Raw genomic sequence first — 23,968 nt, forward strand, 5'->3', positions numbered from 1 at the left:
CAATAGACAGGGATCACCAGCCATTAATAGACAGGGATCACTAGCTGTTAATAGACAGGGATCATGAGCTGTCAATAGACAGGGAGCACTAGCTGTCAATAGACAGGGAGCACTAGCTGTCAATAGACAGGGATCACGAGCTGTCAAACGACAGGGAGCACTAGCTGTCAATAGACAGGGAGTACTAGCTGATAATAGACAGGGATCACTAGCTGTCAATAGACAGGGAGTACTAGCTGTCGATAGATAGGGATCCTGAGCTGTCAATAGACAGGGAGCACTAGCTGTCAATAGACAGGGATCACTTGCTGTCAATAGACAGGGATCACTAGCTGTCAATAGACAGGGAGCACTAGCTGTCAATAGACAGGGATCACCAGCCATTAATAGACAGGGATCACTAGCTGTTAATAGACAGGGATCACGAGCTGTCAATAGACAGGGAGCACTAGCTGTCAATAGACAGGGAGCACTAGCTGTCAATAGACAGGGATCACGAGCTGTCAATAGACAGGGAGCACTAGCTGTCAATAGACAGGGAGTACTAGCTGACAATAGACAGGGATCACTAGCTGTCAATAGACAGGGAGTACTAGCTGTCAATAGATAGGGATCCCGAGCTGTCAATAGACAGGGAGCACTAGCTGTCAATAGACAGGGATCACGAGCCGTCAATAGACAGGGAGTACTAGCTGACAATAAATAGGGATCCCGAGCTGTCAATAGACAGGGAGCACTAGCTGTCAATAGACAGGGATCACGAGCTGTCAATAGACAGGGATCGCAAACTGTCCAAAAGATCCCACTAATCACCAATAATTCATTACACAGCGCAATCATATGCAATTAGTTGATGCATGGGCTCGTTTTTGAGTCCACGGTTGAAGCTATGAATTAATCAAACAAGATGAAGAACTATGTTATCTAGCTAATAAAGATGACGATACAAGTGAAACATGCAGGTTGTGAAGCTGCACGAGGCGACAGTCAGGAATTTGACACTATTACCAGCTTGAATCATCTCGAAAATAAATACAGTAATATCGTCGATATAATGTTCACGCACGGTCGTCAATCGAGTCCTTATATGATCCTAAACCTTTAAAAAACCTTAAGACTAGTCCTAAGTTTTTAGATCGTCTATAGATGGTCTTAGACTGGTCTAGGCCATGAATGCGCAACAGGCTTCCGTTTTATAAATGAATTAACTGTTCAGATTGTTTTATTTGAATATGATAATATTTGGTGCTGAAAATTCATACCCAGCTTCACCGAAACTATAGAAAGTAGTAGCAGCAGCGTCGACTAATACCGGACGATGCACATCACTGTATAGAGATTGAACCAATAACCCGATGTAGGGAATGTAGGGAACGTGAGTTCATCTTATTTGAAAGAATATCAAACGCGAATGAGGAGACCGGCGACAAAGTCAAAAATACGATTGATACTCGCTTATAGTTTCTACCAATCACAGCGCGACATGTCTGATTAGTTGCCGCTTATAATGGATATAAGAATATTCAAAGCTGTAGCAGCAGCAGCATCACTAGCAGCAGTAGCCCCACCGATTACGCAATATTCTCAGAAAAGATCACAGCAAAAACAGATGACTATCGCGCTGTATCAGACTGATCAGATAGTTCTCCAAATAATGCACGCATAAAAAATGGAAAAGAGGAAATGAGAGCTTAAAAAAAGCACGCACCTACCTGAGTCTAAATAACAGAGGCACAAGTAAATTCGTGCTCCGCGATAGAGGGATAATGTTACTCCCGATATACCAGAGTAAATTTCTATATGAATACCATTTGAACGAGTGGCATTCAACAAGTATACATATCCCCGAGTAAGTATTGGTTTTTATTGCCGCATACCAGCTAGCTCATCTCCTGATCACTGAATACTGCTTAGTCACATAACCATTTCATTGTAATGTATACCATCAGAAAAATATGCTCGTTGCAACCCTCTCCCTCTCTCTCTCCCAGTTCTCTCTCTCTCCCAGTTCTCTTTCTCTCTGTACTGTCATGTTGATGTATGTATGGCTAGAAGAGATGACTATACCCGGCAATATGATACATTATTTACTGAACCAATAAACCAACCCCCGAGTCTCTCCCGTCAATACATCATTATAAAACATGCATAATTCGATTTCTTTTGTGCCGAAATCCCGAGCAGCGCCGCCGACAAAAAAAAACAACATCAAAAGACGAATTGATGTTCGTTTGAAGGTATAGCAAGCGGTCTATCTCTCTCTCTTCATAGACAGGTGATAGAATACGAGCGGCAGATTGAGGGGCCGAGTTGAAGTCGATTACTGTTGTTTCTACGATATGGGATATTATCGATACGATTTTCGTCGATACAATTATCGTCTATCGTCGATATGAAACTCGTCCACCGAGAACGAATCACACTTGACCGCGGCCGGTTTAGAAACGAGAGACCTCCGAAATCGGACGCCGACTCGACCGCTGACGACAAAAATCTGCACGCGAAGAAACGTCTTCGGTGTGAATAAACGGATCGATGTAAAATGTGTCTTACGCACCAGTGCAATATGATGCACGAGGGACCTAAAGCCAACACGTCAATACCACCAATATCTACACAGATGAATATTTAATCGCAAAATTCCCGGCAAAAATACAAGCTTCATCAAGCACTAATGTGTCATGGGTTATCAATGCACTTAATAATTCCCTGTGCTCAGCGGTCGGGCATCTAAAACGCATTATTCACAACACTTTAATCTGTTTTCGTTTGATTTATTTAGCTTTGAATGTCTTCGGCTCCTAATTTCTTTAAAACCCGCCGACGATATTGGCAATATGTAATTGGGAAAACAAGAGAAGCAGAAAACTGCGTCCTATCGATCGTAATATCGGGCGAAATAAAGCCGACATTAAGGGGGCACAATTGTAAATTGATGAAGCCAGCGATGATTTTGATCATCAGTTGTCAGGAAACGAGTCGAAAGACCTATAAATCTATGGGCATTGCTCGAGGCAGAAGAGAGGAGAGGGAGAGAGAGAGAGAGAGAGAGAGAGAGAGAGAGAGAGAGAGAGAGAGAGAGAGAGAGAGAGAGAGAGAGAGAGAGAGAGAGAGAGAGAGAGAGAGAGAAGAGAGAGAGAGAGAGAGAGAGAGAGAGAGAGAGAGGAGAGAGAGAGAGAGAGAGCGCCAGCGGGATATCCCGCAGCACGGATCACGTGCAAATAAAGCAACAGGTTACAGCGAAATTAGATCGTTCAACAAAACAACGATTCATGTCACAAACACCTCGATACAAAAACAGTGAGGACACAATATCGCCTGCCATCGTCCCAATTACCCATGTGAATCATGCCTTCAAGGAGTGAGGAGTGAGGAGTGAGGAGGAATGAGTGAATGGAATCTTTTAAACTTTTAATAGTCAATAGGAATACATATATGCTTCGTTCAATTACAGGAACTAATAATCTTCGACAAATCTTTGACGACACTATACGAGATTAAATAATCGTTTTGTCAGCGAGACAGAGAGGGAGAGGAAGGAGGGAAGAGAGAGAGAGAGAGAGAGAGAGAGAGAGAGAGAGAGAGAGAGAGAGAGAGAGAGGGAGAGGGAGAGGGAGAGAGGGATAGAGAGGAAGAGGGAGAGAGGGAGAGAGAGAGGGAGAGAGCGGGAGAGAGGGAGAGGGAGAGAGGGAGAGAGCGGGAGAGAGGGAGAGAGAGGGAGAGGGAGAGAGAGGGAGAGAGAGAGAGGGAGAGGAAGAGAGGGAGATGGAAAGGGAGAGGGAGAGAGGAAGAGGGAGAGAGGGAGAGAGAGAGGGAGAGAGAGGGAGATGGAAAGGGAGAGGGAGGGAGATACTCACACGATACATCAATACTGATCAACATCGAATGCACTGATGAAGAATAAGAAACAGGCGAAGGATGACGTCTTGATCGCGCGGCGATATTTTTTGCGCCAACGCCGTCGTCAGATCTCGGCTAACCCGATCAATCATTTTGCCAATGTTCCATTTGCTTGCGTTCCGAAACCCCCCTCGAATCGATCAATGACACAAAGTAATAAGAATTGATCACCGATCTCTCTCTTTGTCTCCGTATAATGACTCACGAGCGAATTTAAATAAAATATCTCGCGTTCCGTTTCTTACGTCTCGATAGCGAGAAACACGAGATATCGATACGATCCATCGATACGCACAAATATGTCGATTATCGCAATTAAACCGAGTCGATTCGAAACGATACGAAACGTCTGAAAAACCGTTCAATTATGAACTGATCAAACGATCTTCGTTGTATTCGCGATCGATAAACCACGTTATTAAGACCAAAAAACCAATTTCAAATGGACCGATTCAGACTGACCAAAATACCAATCCAGTTCCATTCAAGATTTTAGAACGGACCAGTTTTCTGTGCGTGAATATACAACCTGGAATTGCTTTTAATCGGAGTGTTGCATCTAGCTGGACCAGTGATGACCAGTGATTTGGTTCGTTCCAGGTACGCACCCAATTGCGATGGGCTAACTAAGCGATAGTCCGTACACGGACTTTCAGAATTCAAGATGGCGCAAGATGAAAGAAATAACATAATCATTTGCCAGGATTATCATTAGTGAAACGAGTAGATGTTGAATACAGCAAATAACATTATCGTGTATTTCTTGACCAATCCGTGAATTATCACCGATAAAGATGTGACGAATAGATATCACAAATATCAAAGAAGTCAAATATCATTTATCAATCAATCAATCACATTAATAATCAATCAGCGAATTCAATCAATAAATCATAACGTTCATACGTGCTCCATCACCATTCGGTCGCGTATCTATAGCAACCAATGGCAGAAAATTCATGAGTGTGCACGCTGGCAGAAACATTAATGATTCTGAAGCAAAAGCAATGCAATACAAGCAATTATCGAAACATCGAAGTCTGTTGGCGTCCATCTCATCTCGTCTCTCCGTCGTTGTCGTCGTGTATGATCAGGCGAGAGGTTCAACCCGAATGTAATCCAGCCGATAATCTATTAACAAAACAAACAGCTGCACCGACAATCCCTGCAACAATGCGCTAATAGCATTCTGGCGATACCGATCGATCGCATGTCGATTTGACAAAAACAGAAGGAAAAAAAAAGTAGGGTCGTTGGGGGGGAGGGGGCGTAGGGCTATGATGGTTTCGTCTTCAATTTGCGATTCAATCTTTTTTCTAAGAAATCGCGCGTCGTGAAGCTAACAGTGAAAGTATCGCACCGATTCAATTAGAAATCTACAGAACAACGAGACACTTAAAAACCCGATACCTCTCAATATTTTCAGAAGTTTGAACTTCAACATTTTTAATTGCGCTTAACAAACCAATCCCCATATGACTACAATTTATTCACAAAGATAATGACTAAAAAAAAATGTTGGGAGTGGTTTTCGATTCTCATGAAATAATATATATAAATATATATATATATATGTTTCTTGTAAAAGGTCAATAAAACTTCCACCCATCCAAGTTTAGTGACTGAAACAATCTTTATGTAGGTTTCCCTTTCTATTTGGGATTAGGTCATCTCGATGGATTTTACAGGAAGCCTAAAGAAATCATGATTCACAATGTCTCACAAACACAATGATAGCACTGATAATGCTTCGTCGAAAAGGATATCAAGGGTCACCTTCGGCAAAGACATCTAAATATGAGCGATGGTTATTCAATTACATCAATTTGACCAACCGAATGGGTGGGGTGCAACAATGGGTGCTGAAATATCCTTTATGAAGTATCATGACCTCAATAAGTGAGTATCATGACTTCAATATTTTCATATCAGCTTCATTGGATTCGCTTGAAATGGTTTACGCAAGAATGACGATTGCCTGGGCTGAAATTTATAGATGTGGGGGCAAAATGAGCCCCGAGGACATTTTACAAATTAGTCGGTTAACCCTTTCAGTGCGTCTATATCGAAGTGCGGTGTATTAATCGGTGATGGGCTTTGCTAGTACACTGCATCGCAGTGTATTGATATTATTAATAATTTGTTTTTATCTCTATCAAAAGATGGCAGCACTTGTCAAACATAGTGAACTTTTAGTAACTAACGATACACCGCGTCATGGTGTAGACGCACCAAAGTGGTGCGCCCGTTCTTCAACACTTTGGGGTGGATGGAATCTTTATGAATTTTCAAATTATCTCCAACACTTTTGGGTATTAATTAGTCAGCACTGAAAGGGTTAATAGCATGGTTTCTCATTGATACTCTGGGGCCAGTTGCACAGTCGTGACTTAAGTCAAAAAGTGGTCTTAAATCTAAAGACTGGTCTTAAGTTGTTAGATTGGCTATAGAACTTAGTTGGTCTTAGACTGGTCTTATGTCTAAACCATGACTATGCAACAGGCCCCTGGTGTTTATCATCCACGTTAAGGATTTACCCCAACTTTGGAACCAAGTCTCCAAGAAACCTGGCCTGCTATTTTGCATAAATATTAAGGAGGGCAGAAACGCTGGTTGAACGCAAGGGCGGGAAAGATTTCGGTTTGAAGGTTCTCATTTTTTTTCAGACATTTATATCGTCTGAAAGGGAAATACACATCAATACACTGAGAACACACGGGAACACGTCATACGAATAACCCCTATAAGACCCAAAAGAGATATTCACAAAAAAAGAGCAAACATCTAAGCTAAAATTACTGGTCCAAATATACGCCAATATAAATCATTTATACCACATAAAACTAGAATGAGAATCTCCTGATATCGATCAGAATGATCCCGCGAACAAGATGCGAAGATTCAAGGAACTCGATTCCTCGAATCGCGCGACAACTTTTCTCCACTAAAGCGATCGATGATTTTCGTTATCCGATGAGAATTCGGCTGTTAGCCGGTCAAAACTAAAAACAAACCACCGATAACAACATCGGGCTACATCATATCCGGAAGAATAACATCAGACGCTCCATTTTTATGAGCGACCGAAGTCAAACGCGTGTTGTTATTCGAGAACATGGAAACATCATCACAGCGTCGACGGATTACATTCGTACATCCATCCGTCAATTTACAACATCAACATCAATCAATTCGTAGAGAAAATGGACCGACTGGTCTGATCGGGCATGATTGATTTTTCTCTAGGTGATTCTCAACAGATTGGCCTCGTCGACTGATCGTACACCGCGATCCTCCGCAATCGCACGCATCGTATGACGATATACGATCAGATCTTCATCGTATGACAATCTACGATCGGATCTTGATCGTATGACGATCTACGATCAGATCTTCATCGTATGACGATCTACGATCAGATCTTCATCGTATGACGATCTACGATCAGATCTTCATCGTATGACGATCTACGATCAGATCTTCATCGTATGACGATATACGATCAGATCTTCATCATATGACGATCTATGATCAGATCTTCATCGTATGACGATCTACGTTCAGATCTTCATCGTATGACGATCTACGATCAGATCTTCATCGTATGACGATCTACGATCAGATCTTCATCGTATGACGATCTAAGATTAGATCTTCATCGTATGACGATATACGATCAGATCTTCATCGTATGACAATATAGGATCTGATCTTCATCGCGGCTAGTTCTGTACTGGATACTTAAGCCGCGATCACACGGAGACGATTTGGCCCGCGCCAAATTGGCACGGATCAGGCACGGGCCAAATTTGGCCCGTGCCTAATTAGAGAGCGCGTTCACACGCAAACCATCCACTCGATACTAAACCATGCTCAAACAAAGCGAAGTGGATCATTTCAGGTACTAGTTGCAATTCAAACGCGATCATTTGTCCAGTGCTAAAATTAGGCTCGGGCCAGGTCCGATGATTTTGGTCGGGCCAAACAGGCCCGGGCCCATTTGGCACCCGTGTGAACAGTTGTTCCGGGCCAAATTTGGCACGAGCCAAAAATGCTCGTGTGATCGCGGCTTTTATCTACCCAACATGAGGTTAACTCTAACATTCCTAGAACCGACTGAGGAAAGAAGAGGACTGACCACAGTATTATTTATACACTACATTATTTAGAACGTTGAAGCGTTCTCACCAGTGAAAAGTTCTAAAATAGAACAGCGGAACAGTCTAGACCAACTGAAAAGATTAATCCAGTTCACTCTAAATATTGGAACGAACTAGTTCTTATGTGTGTGATGAAATGACTTTGCTTTAGTCCACACAACGAGCCAAACGAACTAACTCGTGTGAGCAGGGTTAGAACTATCGTGCAAAACCAGTCCTTGGAAGTAAGGTGAATCAGAAATTGTCTATCATGGCTTTAAAACAGAACGCTTGTTTTTTTTTCCTTCGCACAAACGTTAACCGGTGACTGTGAGCAGCGGAGGGGCTACGACGACGACGAACCCTAGTTACTGACACGAATGTACACACATCATCAACCGTAATCAATGTACGCAATAATCGACAGTTTTAAATGCTGAAAATTCCCATTAACCGGCGACATCGCCGGAGAAAACAATTTATTTCTAGCCGATCTGATTAACGAGTAAATCGGTTAATCTCGGCGTAAAACCGAATGAATGTTACTAATGTGGTTCAATAAACTTACGATTAAATGGTATATTTTCATTATATGTTGACAGGTTAAACGTGCGGTCGACTACGGCGTAACCCGAGTTCAATCAAACAGCAAACAAAAACAAATTTGTATTCGTCATGATTGAATTATGAAACCCCCGAAATCAAACGGAAAGTTACCTAACTGAGCAGCATCGATGAACTTATAATCATAGTAAATGACCGGTAATAATCGGGTGTTATTTATTCTAAAAACCTCCAGCAAACAACAAACATCCAGAAATAGAGTTTTGGGTAGGGTTTGGGAGAAATTATGTCGAAGGTAGTTCGATAGATGAAGATGAGAGTTATGCCATAAGACATTTATGTTTAGAGTTAAAGAGATTTATGGTCAAAGGTGCACCCAAAACCAAGATTGTGTATCTAACATCAATTCAATTCAATTTATTTTATTGTGTATAAATCGGACTAATAATAGTTAGTTAATGATTTCAATACGTCCAATACCGTGTTTTTCTGAATGAGATACATGTATATTTATATCCATGTCATTACAGCTTTTCTGAGGCTCTATCCGATACGTCCTCGCAGTTATTTCATTTGTCCGATATCCTGAAGATGGCGCTGCTCTTCATTCAAAACAAACTCAGGGAAATTAATCGAACCCCTGGGAAGATGGACTCCAGAAACAATTGAAACGTTTAAAAACCTAACGCACATGACACGGAGAAACACAGAGATACAGAAACAACACGGAACAAACACGTCTGATCCAGGAAATGTGTCATGTTTCTCGTTTCTCATAAACATAAACATTACAGGGAAACACTCAGAAACATGTTTCTGTCTCCTGTTTCTGTTTCCTTACATCGTGTGCGTTGGGCTTAGGAGGCAGAAACTAAAGTAGGCTTAGTCGGTGATATGTATATGAACGTTTGCTGAAGCATTATTAAAAACGCTGAATGACTGAACAAATTATCGAACCAATAATACAAGTCAAATGATAATGATTTTTGATGCGAGATGGCATCCGCAGTGGTCGGGCGCAACCATCAATCACCGTGAATGATGATAATAAGAGGCCAATCGCGATGAAACATATGAGAGCAGCACCGGCGCTGCGAGCATTACCAGCACCAGCTACAGCCATATAGTCGTCGAACTATCGGCGTCGCCAAAACTTACGAACAAACAAACCTATCACACACACACATGTTAATAGCCCTCAGACACGAAACACCGCGGCAACACAAACACAACAATGACACAGCCGTACGTAACCGATAGCAACACAATGACTTACCTCCGGTGTGTTCTTCTTGAATTCGCGACTTTGTTCGACGAGGCGTTTTCTCGATACGTCGCTTTCGTCTTGACGAGCGGCTAAATCTGTGGCAGTTGTGTCTAATTCTTTCTGAAATATCAGCAAAAAAGAGACGAGATTGTCAGTTATTCGCATATCCAATCGGCCATCTGTTTTTAAGACCAAGACAGGGAAACATGGAAACAGAAACACGTTTCTGAGCGTTTCCCTACGAGAAACGAGAAACATGGTTTTGAGAAACAATGTTTCCGAGATCAAATATTCCATGTTTCTGCGTTTCCCCGTCGAGTGTATTTACGAGAAACAAGAAACATGGTTTCGGGAAAAATGTTTCCGAGATCAATCATGTTTGATTTCGTGTGTTTGCGTTTCCCTGCGTCGTGCGTCATGCGTGTCGGGCTATATAAAAACAGTTCTCCGCTGAAATGTACCAGCCTCACAAATATTTGCTTCCTATTTTTTTTTTTGGGGTAAAATATCGATCGAAGGTAGGTGCTAACGAACAACGTGATAATATACAGCCTCCCGACATAACGAGCGGTTAGTTATACCTCAACAATAACAATAGCTTAAACGCTATAAATAGCACATATATATATAAACTGAATACACGAATTTTTTGGTTGCAGACGTGATGGATTGGTTTGTCTGATCGAATTGACTTGTGAATTATTAGCAAATTCTTTACTTGTAACCGTTTCCCTACAGCACCCGGTACTGTACTCTGAATACAGTACATGTATTTCCTTCTTCAATGTTTTATATGATGCTAAAATGCCGTAATTACTCAACTGATCCTGGAATCGCCTGAATATGTTATTTCCCTAATTTGAGGAAAATTTCGAAAATTCCCAAATATTTCCAAACTGGGAATCATTATTTCAAAATTCCCTAGTTTTCCTGTTCTGTGGGAATCATGTAAATATGACTAAATAACGCTTGTTGCCGATTTCCGAATTGTTTTCACGGACTTAACCCCCACAAATCTTTCATCGTTTGCGTTTCGATCCTAAGTGATTAAATCTCGTGCTTATTAGTAGAGTACGCGTTGAGAATTTGAAACTTGAAATACTCAAAGGATATTGCGTCGTAAAGATGACTGCGAGAGTCAATCCGAAGACTTTTCACGTCATAAACTCACTGACAACCCACGTCGCACAATAGCGGCTGAGAAATGGGTAAAAAACCAAATGTAGAGATTAAGTTTCAAACAAACGATGCATCAAGACGTTCAACTATTGTCTGCTACACGACAATATTCTATACATTACACAATATCGAGAATTCTAGAGCTTTGAAGCGAGTGACGTGTCATCCTTATTAACAAAACTCGCAAACAAATCACTAAAAAGCGCATGAGCTCGTCAGTCCCTTCAACTTCAAATCAACGTATTGAAACGACTGAAAAACTGGTTTTGTGAGGGATAGAGATGAATAGGGCTGAAGAGACACATGCACGAATCGACTAACTATTAATCATTGAAGTCACAGTGACCAACGATCAGCAACAGGCTAATAACGAACGAATGAACGAGTGAACCAACGAACCAACTAACGAACCAACCAACGAACCAACCAACGAACCAACCAACGAACCAACCAACTAACCAACCAACGAACCAACCAACCAACCAACCAACCAACCAACGACCAACCAACGAACCAACCAACCAATGAACCAACCAACGAACCAACCAACCAATGAACGAACCAACGAACGAATGAACACTAAGCTACAGTCGATCTACTCGAAACATTGACAGAATCCTATGTAATGGTCGTGTCTTGATCGCCGATAATCACCAGTATTGCATACACTCCGGCAATTTGTTGCCTAGTATCAAGACATTAAATGCTATTAGCCACCTTCTCCCGCACTGTATCAAAGCGACTGCATTGGCATCGAGACCTTTTGATCTACCAGAGCCGGGCCAACTTAATGGTATTAGGAAAGAGGGTTTAATGTTATTAAAGTGTAATATCATTCATCCCCGGGAGACCATAGAGACGTAGACCACGACCATCCATAACTTGACTCATCAATCAATTGCTCCGATAGGCAAAAAACACACACACACAGACACCGACAAAAAAAACCCAGAAAATCTTTTCAGAATTTTCCCATTACATTATTAAGCGGCGAAAGGCAACGGAGAATGTTAAAAACGATTATGAAGAAGCTTACGAATGAACCCGACGCGAAAGAGTCAGACAGCGTTGAATAGATCCAACATCTCGGTCCGTCGGAACAGTCATCGATGTAAAATAATAATAGGTGCCAGCACTTAACAGCCATAGCCAATTACTGAGTAGGATACCCCGAGAGATTCGTACAACCATTATTTGATTACATTGATCAAGAGCGCCGGCAAATGAGAACTGATCATCATTAGCTGACAATAGAAAATATAAAACATAGCTATTCATACAGAGCGTATACCAGTATCAGCCCGTTTCTATATTACTCAATGACGCGACGATATATTTCACTTTTAACTGGAAAAAATAAAAGAATCATTTGAAATACATCGACGAACGATTCAGGTGGCTTTAATTGGTCGTTGCATAAGTATCGTCGACAATAAACCCATATCTTTCTAGCGGTCGGGACGATACACGACCCCCATATTAGCTAAACCATTCAGATCGGCAAAAAATATCAGAGCCAATTATTTACTTTACGCGTGCTCCAGTGATCCCATATGCTACACTAGACGACTCGACGCGAATATTGAGCACCAGAAAATAACACCGATATAATGCAACTTTAATGGCAAACACAAACAAAAACCGCTTCTTTCATCGACTATTAAATAAATTTTTGGCAGAATTAATAAATTACGAGCGCTCATTATCAGTCATTTGCTTGTCAATTTCACCGCGTCGGCACAAAGATCGCGCACGTAGTCTAGTGCCCTTTCAATCATTCGTTGAGAGTTTATTGCAAATACGGGCGCGCGCGATATATGGGCCATTATCGGTAAAATCGTTCAAACGGTCCAATCATGGCCTGTATGACACCGAAAAGTGGTTATATTCGAGTCAGCACCCGATACCCCATTACTGAGTCATTAGGCATCATTTTCGTGGTTAGTGATCGATACCTAGTAAATATCATATACGCCAAATATATATATATATATATATATATATATATATATATATATATATATATATATATATATATATATATATATATATATATATATATATATATATATATATATATATATATATATATATATATATATATATATATAATGTGTATACATATGGAACATCTATAAAACAATTCAGATATCGTGTAATTAGTGAAAGTTATTGTAAAGTGACGTCTGCAGAAAAACCAATACGTAAAGTGTTCAATGTTCGTGTGGCGAACGTTCACTGATCGTTGATACAGGCTGTGAACGCGATGAAAAAACTACAACCGCCGATTTCAAACAGCTTTTCCGATCAATATCAATACAAATCATATTCGAATCAAAATATATTCATAATATGAAACATAGAGGAAGATACATATGTTTGTTGATCTATCGATGAGATAAAATCAGTTGAAACAATTTAAGATTTAGATTAAGCCAGATTGATGCAGGTCTTCCGACTATCAGCCTATCGACAGATATTGCCATCATTACAACTACTAACCGCAAATATGTCATCAGATCTATCAGCTGTTCTGCTGTCTGAATTCAAGGCATTTTTACTTATAAACAAATTAAAGTTTACGCCTGATTTGGACATTTCATCACCATGCATGATAATCAGATGGTCCACGCTTTGCCCATGAACACAAAAAGTGTCTAAGGTAGGATTGGTACAGCTTCGAGTAAGTCTTATTACTCCATGGATTCAGGCAGCGGATTAATACGTGCATCACACATTCACATTCAATGTGCAAGACTGACTGATGACGGCTCGCGTGTGAAAAAAAAAACTGACCACTACAGGGAAAATTGAAGACATCGCGGTGTCTCCATTCATGGGTATACGCGCACAGGTAATGAGTAAGTCATTAGCATGTAGACTTCTTACTAAACCCCGCGAGCTAGTATATGTAGACAGCGAGAATTCATTAATAAACCAATGATCTCGTTGATTTATCAGGCGATAGACCGACACGTGATGGAAATTCTCGATCGTTTCACTTTACAGGTATACGACATCGGAAAAACTCCACCGCGAAAAATATTCACAACGCGTACAACAATGAAATCTATTACCGAAAATATACTCGACGCGCGCTATAGAACCCATCTATCGGTATCAAATGATCGATGTATCTCCCGATACGCGGATCACAACGAGTTCGGATTCGGCAGCCGACTCGACGAGATTACCATTCAGAAAGCCTCCCAATTAGCACCGGGGACGGCAACAGATAGCTCGTCGCTCGCTGGGGACGCGTGGTTTATAAAGAACGGTTTCACCAAGATATGCAACATAAATGATTCATGGGGGTAATTACAGTTTCGCGTATGGAAGGGTGAGTTGACGCGGCAAAAAAACCTGTCATAAACGCCCGACTGGTGACTCAAGAGATAGATAATGTTTCTATGGGAACTTGTCCATTTGTGCATCGATAAATCAATCAGAGAACCGTTCATGACTTCATACGAATCGCAATTACACTGATGAAAATGTATCGATTTCGCCGGCGACCGATTTCGAAAACGGTCGTCGACGCCGCTGGACGGTTGACACAATACCGAACGTGTAAACAGACGGCAATGAGGGGGGGGGGGCGCTCGCGAGACAAAACCCCGTCGCAATCATCAACGCCCGATCGATGAACATTTATCGGTTCAAAGTCATCAATCAAATGTTAAGAGCCAGCGCCATATGTCATCTGGTTTAGCATACATAATAACTTCTATTATAACAGCTAAGCAAATCAATGAGCCCAGTCAATATTCATAACTCAATTTGCTTGTCCATTATTTTTTCTCGCGGCGGCTCGTAAGACCAGAAAATGTTTCCCTTGATCAGCGATTCCGTCAAGTTTAAAACCTTGCATCGATCAGCCAGCGGCGAAAAGTCCGCGATTTTCTACGCTTCAATTATTGCCGCGAACGCAGGCATGATTAATATGTGAGTGTTAATGATATTGCTCGCATAGACGTCTCATCGGAGCGAACGCAACATCAATCAGGTAGAGTTCACAAAACAATACTTCCCGTGATTAGACCCCCTGGCCACGAAACACACAAAGAACGGAATAAGATCAACCAGTGAAAACTGAGATACTCACTCGCAGCAGATGAAATCAAACGCGACCGGCCGCCTCCGTCTTTAAAAATCAACAAATCACCAAACCAAAAAAGACCATCAGCAGTCAGCGGCAGTAACGTAAGTATTACAGCATGCTGTTAATAACACAGACACTGACTGCGCACACTCTCTCTCTCTCCCTCTCTCCCGTTTAAAACACCTGAATATTTTTTCCAGCAGGCAAAAGAAACGCAGCGCACGGGGAAGAAGAAGATAGATTACATATACTGATAATGAATGAATATGAAATCGACGGTTTCTTCTTCATTCGTTCGTTCGGTTTTTCGAAACATTAATTTTCGCTAGTGTTCGTCGTCGTCGTCGTCGTCGCCGCGCCTGCGACCAGCGCCGCGTGAAATGAACGAATTGATGACCCGTAGCGACGAAACGGTCGACATCGACGACAAACGACCCGCAAGAAATCACAATATAACGACAATATTTCAAACGACTCCTCGGCGAGAGATTTATACAGATCGATAGGTTTTAATCCTAGTGAATAGAGAAAAATACCTTCGTCGTTTATAAGACCCAGTGCAGTGTCTCGTCATACGCTATACGCACATTATATTGTAACGATTCCGGGCAATATTCAACACGTTTACGACAAATAAATCATAATCTGTAAAAACCAGTCTCGGCTCATTTCGATTCCGTTGTAGAATAGATTTAAGCGGCGATCGCGCAGAGATGATCCCGGTCTAACTAGCCCGGGTCCGAGTCAAATATCAGAGCTCGCTTCCGCAACCAGTGTTAAGATGAGCACGGGGTCTAACAGGCCGGACACTTTCTGCCTTTCTCTGCATTTTCCATGATATGACATAGAATTCCCAGAGTGAATCCAAGAAATCTCTTCACGTATTGATAAAAAAAATGAGTGGTCAATAACGTATCCAATTCCCAGAGTTTTCCCAGATTTATTCTAGATTTTTCTGATTCCCAGAGTTTTCCAGGTCAGTGACGACCCTGTGTGAGCGGGCTGAATTTGGCCCTAGTCAAACAGGACCGATTTGGCGCCAGTGTTAACAGTTGGCTGTGATTATAAACGCTTGTGTAACAGCAGCTTCGAGCTCAACTTCAGCGCATCGATTTAACAAACCAATTTTTCAAATGATCGTGCATATTTTCATTCTCTGAAAACCAGATCGATTGTTTCGAGAGCGAATTTTACGACTTTTCCAAAACATACACTCTCTTTTTTTCTCGAGTATATCGTTACATATGCACCGCGCGGCCTATCAACATCAGTTTTTTTAGGCGACAACCCGGCGCTCGAAATCTTTCAATAACGCTCATACGTATCGACGTATCAACGCAAAACCGATGCGGGCACGGCTCGAAATATTTTTCGACTATCGATACTTCGCCGAAGCATTAATAATTCAGGTCCTCATCTCGCGTTTTCTTTAGAAAACCGCCTATCAAATATGCGCACACTTCATCGCGCGAGTGTTTTTCAATAGCGGCTTTACATAATTGGTCGTATCGATATTATAAATCTGTAATAACACGTACGCGAAAAACATCAATTCCGAAACGATGCTTTCATAAAATAACATGCATATGCGAAATTGATTAGCGCCGTATCGATTTGAATCGGGGCGCACAAATTTGCCGATATTACATGAGAGAGCGCGCCAGCCTACGAACGAACGAGCGCATACGTTTTACATTAACCTATATCGTATAACAGCCGAAATCAACGATACAAAATCTATAAATGTTGCCACATCTGATGTTTAAAAATCGTCGGTTATGAAATCCGGCGTAAAAAAGGTAAATCATTAGCGACAGAAAAGGCTGCTTCATAAACGAGACTTCGATTGATAAGGTGTCGGCTTTGTGAATATGGAGTTAGTTAAAACACACTAAATGACTTGGAAATTTCGAAATTCATAAAGTTTCAAATCATCAAACAGATTTTCTAAAATCAAGCATATTCAATATGGTATTTACGATAAACAAGAAATTTTCCATTCGAATGGCCCTAGTCAAAGCGGCATGAACGTTGATGATAGAATCCATCTTATTGAAACTAATATCCGATCAGAAATATCTCGTATTTTGTAGCAGTGTCAATTCACCATCAAAATCAACTAAATTTGTTACATCTATTTTTGGTTACCTACTCGCGGATTAAATTGCCATAAAACAATTTTTCAGGACCAAATGAAATAATCATGTTGTATGACAAAACTTTGCAATCACGAGCGTGATAATGGTAGAACTATTCCATGTGATTAGGTTACGGGTGTATGGGGGAGGGGGGCATCTCAGAAACTATGAAACTCTGAACAATGACGTAAAAACTGCAGTATTTTGGAATTTAGGGCTGGGAAAATTTTTCCAGAATTCAATCCCAATTCAAAAATCGACTAACATTATATGAAACCCGAGCAAGTTTCAGGACGTTTCAGAGTTTCAATCAGAGGTTATCCTGTTATTGTAAATTTTTATGTCAAGACGATAATAGTAATAGTTGGTCCTGAGAAATTAATAAAGGTTTATTAGGATTCTCATTCAAGTACAATTACTTATTTCCAACTAAAGAAACGACACCGTGAAGCCAAGTCCAATGAGTGATCTGCCCTCAGGTGGATTTAACTACGAAGAAGAACTCCCGGTTAAAGGGCATTTTACTACTCAGGAAGAATCGCATTTCTATCCTGTTAGTTGTGAACGAAATCTATTCAGCTTTAGAAACTATTGTTGTCTGGTCATTGATTAATTCTCTTCTGCCACCGATTGAATAACAAAACATATCCACCACGAGGAGCGAGGTTAATACCTCAGCAACCATTTTATAACTCGTCCCTGAAAGTGCCGCGGGTTAGATTTTTGATGACTCATTCGCGACCATTTCGCGGTGTCTAACTACGAGAGAGAGAGACCGTCAAATTCAACCACGTGTCAGATTCAATGTTAGTTAAATCTATGGTAAAGAAATTGGACGAATCTTTTTCCTTCTCAACACGGATCGAATAACAGCCGTGCAACTGAGTAATTGCTTACCGTAGCAATCGGTAAAAACCGAACGCGACAATACCGCTAGAAAACATTGATTATAGCTTTATGGAAATATCTATAACAACCGGTTGATTTGTATTGGGTGAATAAATTTTTCTCGTTTTTTATGCATTGGGTGTGGTTTTTACCAATAAGTAACCAGATTTTTGTGGCTTACGTTGTAATAAGGTAACATGTAATTTCGCCTGTTGCCATATTTTCAACTGTCACAACTATTGAACTGCATCCGAAATAACCGGCGAGTCAGAATTTCTACGTTACAGCACTTCTATGTCGAAATAGACCTAACACAAATCATTTTCAATTGTTTAGATTTTCAGAGTTTAATTAGCGAAAATCAGCGATCGAAATCAAAAAATTTGTTAAATTTCGTTAAAATAATCCAAGAAATTACGGAAAACGATATTTCAAGAAGTTTTAAATAATTTTAAAGAACTGGTTCGTAAGATTTTTCAATCATTCGCAAGGTCAGCGCGGAGACTACGTTGATCCGAGGCGGTGAATCAGACAGAGCTCCAGTCACAACACAAAGCAACAGCAATCACAGAGAAGAGATAACCTGACTGTTGGGGATGTGTGAGCGGGTTATTAATCATCAAAAATGGAATCGAATGAAAACACATTTCACCCCGACACACAAACAAACAGACACATCACCGGCAACCTCGACTAAACACAGAAATAATAGAAAGTTCTAGCGTTTTTGTAAATCGATGCAGGTTTGATTGTTTCTAGGTTCTGATTCCCGCGCGAGCTAGCGAACGATCGATCGATTCAGGCAAACAGATTGCGCAGGCAATGGATGGATACGTATACAAAATACTGACTGAAACAGATCAATGACGCGCAACAACTGATGAGAAATGTGCATCAAAAATGAAACCAGTTTAACCCCGTTTAACTCGGCGTTTTATCTAATGAATGATCAATATACGCATTGTCAAAAACAAAAAACAATACATTCACTTTTTACACAGAATTTCTAAAAATTTAATTATAATTCAATTTTTCCCCTGCATCAACTAGTAAGTAGCTCGATTATGGCAGTTTCCTGTTGGCTTTTTGTCAAGTTACTAATAACTGAAATGAAAGAATATCCCGATAGTATAAAATATATTTCTGACATCACCATTAGAAGGTGTTAGATTTAACTCTACCCTATATTTTCTTGTTTAGAAACTTTTAAGGCAAACTGGGAAACCGGACTGAAATACGAGATACTGACAGTTGAAGATCTTAGAAGATACTCTCCGTAATCATATAAATAAAACTTTGCAGTAGCGTCTTGCAAAAAGTATTTTACCCAAACAGAGTTCATCACGGTCTCGCTCCGATCATATCGAAACTAAAACGAACGCGTGTTTTCTTTTTTCAATTAAGTGACAAATACGTTCGACCAATACGATCAAATACAGTTCCGAATGGGCGGCGCCCGTAAAAAAAAAAAACAAAAACAAAGATAACGAACGGCGGTGAGACAACGTACGCTTTAAGGATGAATAGATGCTTCTGATTTGCCATAAGAAAATATGCGAGCAAATAAAAAAGACACATGACAGATATATATATATATATATATATATATATATATATGTGTGTACAGATTAATGCGGATGCTACCATGACAATGAAACGTATCGAAAAAACGAACCCGGCTCAAATAGCTGAAAGGCATATAATGACATATCGCGCGGATCAATTTTCATAGACTTTTTAATCGTTTCGAAACAGAAATATGAAAGACGAGTAACAGATTTAATTGTAACGAGAATAAAGCTGGATCTAACGTGTATATATATTTTTTCGCCCCTCCTCGACGTTAACGCGTAGTATCGAAATCGATCGCGACTTCGCGTACAAAATTCACGCCCAATACATGTACGATAATATTGAATGTCGGGTGTAAAATTATCAGTATCGAGTTTTAGATTCGTCGATAGTTGAAAAATACGGATGTCACACCTGTTTTTTAATACATTTTTTTGATCGACATATTGTAATTCGATATTTCGTCGTCGTCGTCGTATTATTTGGTCGGCTAAAAGATAGAAACGCCGCTTATGATAATAATATATCTACGCATAATCTATAACAATAGGTGAAACGCGTGTAAAACAGTACATCTGCCGCAATTGATTATCATCAATACAAAACGAAAATTATGCAAAAATAATTCGAAACCGGTGAAAGAACATATTGTTCTAAGCCGATCGGAACGAAAAGTACCGACGTTTTAAAATCAAAAATGCCATAAATGTTCGTAAAACCCATATGTATAGAATAATACATATGATTTATTCATACTCAAATTTCATAATTTCGCAATATCTACGAGTGATTTATTTAAATTCAAATTTTAACATACACGCCTCATCAATCATGACTCAAATCCGCAAAACCGACTAAATCCGTTTTCACGAAAATATATCGATTTTTCAACTACGAAATTCGCTCCTAATCAAAATACAATATGAAAATTATCATGCTTATATTAGGGATGAAAGTAACTGGCCAATCACGAAAGAGATTCCCGTGTTTCAGGCTGTCAAGCGCCGATGCTAGCAGTACCAATCCTGCCATCACAATATGATATTGTCATTGCTGTCACCAGGGGTGAGAGTTGGATACTGGTTACCATGGTAATGCCAACATCTTCTGAACATCTTGGTATATCTATCGACTATATGTTTGCGGAAAGATAACGGCGTACCTGTTGCAAGGGGGCACGAAAAACAACCTTAATTAATCAGTTATATTAACATAATGTGCTCGGCGATAAACTCATCGATTCTTCTATTAGACTTTACATCCGAAAGTAGCTACATCAAACGTCATTTGAATTGAATACGGTAAATATTCATGAAATCTCCGAACTTTACTCGGAGATAACTTAATATGCATGAAAGTAATTCAATCAAATTCGTGCCCAGGCTCTAATCCAATCTACAAGAAAGTATATTTCAAAATAAAATGTGAAATGAACAGTTTAACCGAACCTGTTCATTTTGAAATACATATATAAAATATTAAACTTTTCAAAACTATGTTCAGAATAATGATCTTCTACTTGTTCATAGCTGCAATAATTCTCGAATAATCATCCAGTAAAATCAATTATAAATTCTAATACGTTAAGATTCAGATTAAGATTCAAAGTAATTTCCTATATAAGATTTAATCTATTCAACCTCTATCCGATGAAATATGATTTGAAGACTCAGTCACACAATCAAAAAAAAAAATAAGTAAATTCTCTTTCATTAAAACAAAAGTACTGCAAGCAATAACCCAAATTTGAAAAAGCAGTGAGTTACATGAGTAGGCCTACACCGATATAGGATTTCATGGATGATTCTTTTAATAATAGAAAACAAAAATGAATAGAAATCATTTGATAATTAAGTTCTCAAGTGAACCTACAAACAAAAACTTGAGAAAATAAACCAACCAACCAACCCACTTGCAGGCTAACTCCTATTTAGGTCCCTACACTCAACTGTGTATGATGAACTATAAAAAAAAAACAACTGAAAATCCAACATTTGTCAGAATTGATTAAATCTGACCCATAACATTATGTTCATCTTTGAAAATAGATCGAAATGACTTCGTGTTTTCATTTAGAATCGATATTAAACCAAAAACTTGTTGGCACGGTTTCAAGATATTGCTTTCCTGATCGATTCGGACTGATTCGATCGGGCACGCAAAATTGCATCTCCATCGCCGAGACAGCCAGTGATTTTCAACGACAAATTGCACATCACTCAAAATCGGTCAACAAAAATACGAAGTATAAGAGGATCAACCGTACTGATATAAACAATTCTAAGTCGGTGATACGGAAAGAACTTGCCTGTAAATCTTGTAAATCGAAGTTTTTCCAATACTGACACATCGACTGCACATTCGCAGCCATCTTGAACGGGATTACGACAAATCGATTGGTCACATGACTAACGTAAATTAATAATATATTCAAAAAATCAAATCGTAATAGTTTTTCGTACGTGTAATTTAAGGAAAGGGATATGATTTTAATTTCATCGAATAAACATGAACTTTATTCACAAAAGCGCTTTAGATCGTACAGGTATCAACATTTTAAAAAAACAACGAGATATTTCGAGATAAAGCGAGGGCGAGTATAAAACAAGGATGCAGATTCGGAATAATGGCTGGGAATCTTTACTCGCTCCCCTGTGCTCATTTCATTCAGAAGGAGGCCATTTAGTTAGGTTATGCGGACTAGAGTACTCACGTATTTCGAACGGAGTTTACTATGAGGACTGAAACGTAGAGACGTCCTCGATCCATTCTCTCATCTTTATTTCATTATCAGAGTCCCCATCTGCACAGTTCAGAGTATCAACCGTCAGGCTCCAGACACGTCGGCATTCACCAATACTTCAACCTCCACGAAACTCATAAAAAATAAAATAATCAGTTTAGAATCATTGTACCATTCGTGGTTAGGTGACTGAAACGACACAAAAACTAATCAGATTACTGACAATGATCCCCTTTCACGGCCTCCTCTCCCCATGTTCCTGCCTATAGATATGAATATCGATTTTTTACAACTGAAACTACAATTAACTGATATTTTGATAGATTTGCACATTTTTTCTTGTCAAAACTCACAGACAAATCGTTCAAAAACCTGACATAGTTTTCGTGGTTAAATTTGCAGGTTTTTGAAAATACTGCAGTTTCTGCCAGAAACCAGGATAGCGAATTACGTTATTTGATTAATTAACAAGCATGAAACAAACGGTATTCACTGCATTTTTTTAACAAATAGCACTCAGGTAGGTATCAATAAACCAAGGCATTTTTCTCTTTTATCGGAGCTACGAAAGATGCTATAATGTTTAAACTTAAAACAACAAAATCGACGTGACATGATGTATGATTGAGCCCTGTGACTGCAGCTGCAGCTGCCTGGCATCAGTCGTAAATATTTTGGAAACAGATCTGATGTTCGCTTACGATTACACATATTTTTCGGTTTGCTAGTTTAGTAAATTAATGAAACTTACAGCGATTTATGAAATCCTGTCTCGATTCAAAATTCCTATTTCATCAAAATATATGAAATCTCGCCAGTCGAAAGTGAAAGATTTTCACCACGTGATTCAAATGTAGCCGTCGTTTGTTCATTCCAAGTCATCACATACCAAATAATACAACAAGCAACTTTAAACATTCACTGTTTTGATGTTAAACTCGCTTCGTCAAATCAAAATTCCTTAAAGGGTAACTGACACTTTTTTTTTATTTCAAAATATGATGTATTCTATTGATCTATACACTCATCTTCAACCGTTCTGTTCCAAAATGTTTAGTTAACGCGCAATTTGTGATTTTGTAACAAGATTTTTGACCTCATTTCGTTGTTTACATCGCTTACTGTTCAGCGTCGGCTAAATCAGCAGGTGCGCGCTGCAACGTCATTACAGGCAGAGCTGAGAAATAGCGTCTATAGAAATGTGTTGAATTTTGAGGAAACTGCGTGTATTTTCTGTTATATCTCAATGCCAGATTGTTTTACAGCTTTGAAACTGGCCAGGGAGTTAAAAGGATCTATTGTCTATTGCATAAACCTATTTCAAAGAATCAATGAGTAATTTGAATAGGCTAAATCGATCAAATTGAAGATGCAGATTTCAATCCGCTGCTATGAAGCTATTTTAAAGTACACTATGCTAAGCTCTCAGCACTGTTACTGCTGCTCCATAGTTCACCTATAGTTCAGCACCACAAG

At 39.7% G+C, this 23,968-nt stretch overlaps 1 protein-coding gene across 1 annotated transcript in view; it reads right to left on the minus strand.

Moving 5' to 3' along the window:
- LOC141898579 (homeobox protein cut-like 1) overlaps positions 1 to 22,202 on the minus strand; it is a 61,484-nt gene extending 39,282 nt beyond the window's left edge. The window contains 2 exon segments of the mRNA XM_074784555.1: positions 9,880 to 9,990; positions 22,058 to 22,202. Coding sequence (XP_074640656.1) covers positions 9,880 to 9,990; positions 22,058 to 22,120 — 174 coding nt within the window. The 5' untranslated portion in view covers positions 22,121 to 22,202.
- Positions 22,203 to 23,968: the final 1,766 nt, after the last annotated feature.

Source organism: Tubulanus polymorphus, chromosome 2, assembly GCF_964204645.1.
Source record: "Tubulanus polymorphus chromosome 2, tnTubPoly1.2, whole genome shotgun sequence".
NCBI classification, from domain to species: domain Eukaryota; kingdom Metazoa; phylum Nemertea; class Palaeonemertea; order Tubulaniformes; family Tubulanidae; genus Tubulanus; species Tubulanus polymorphus.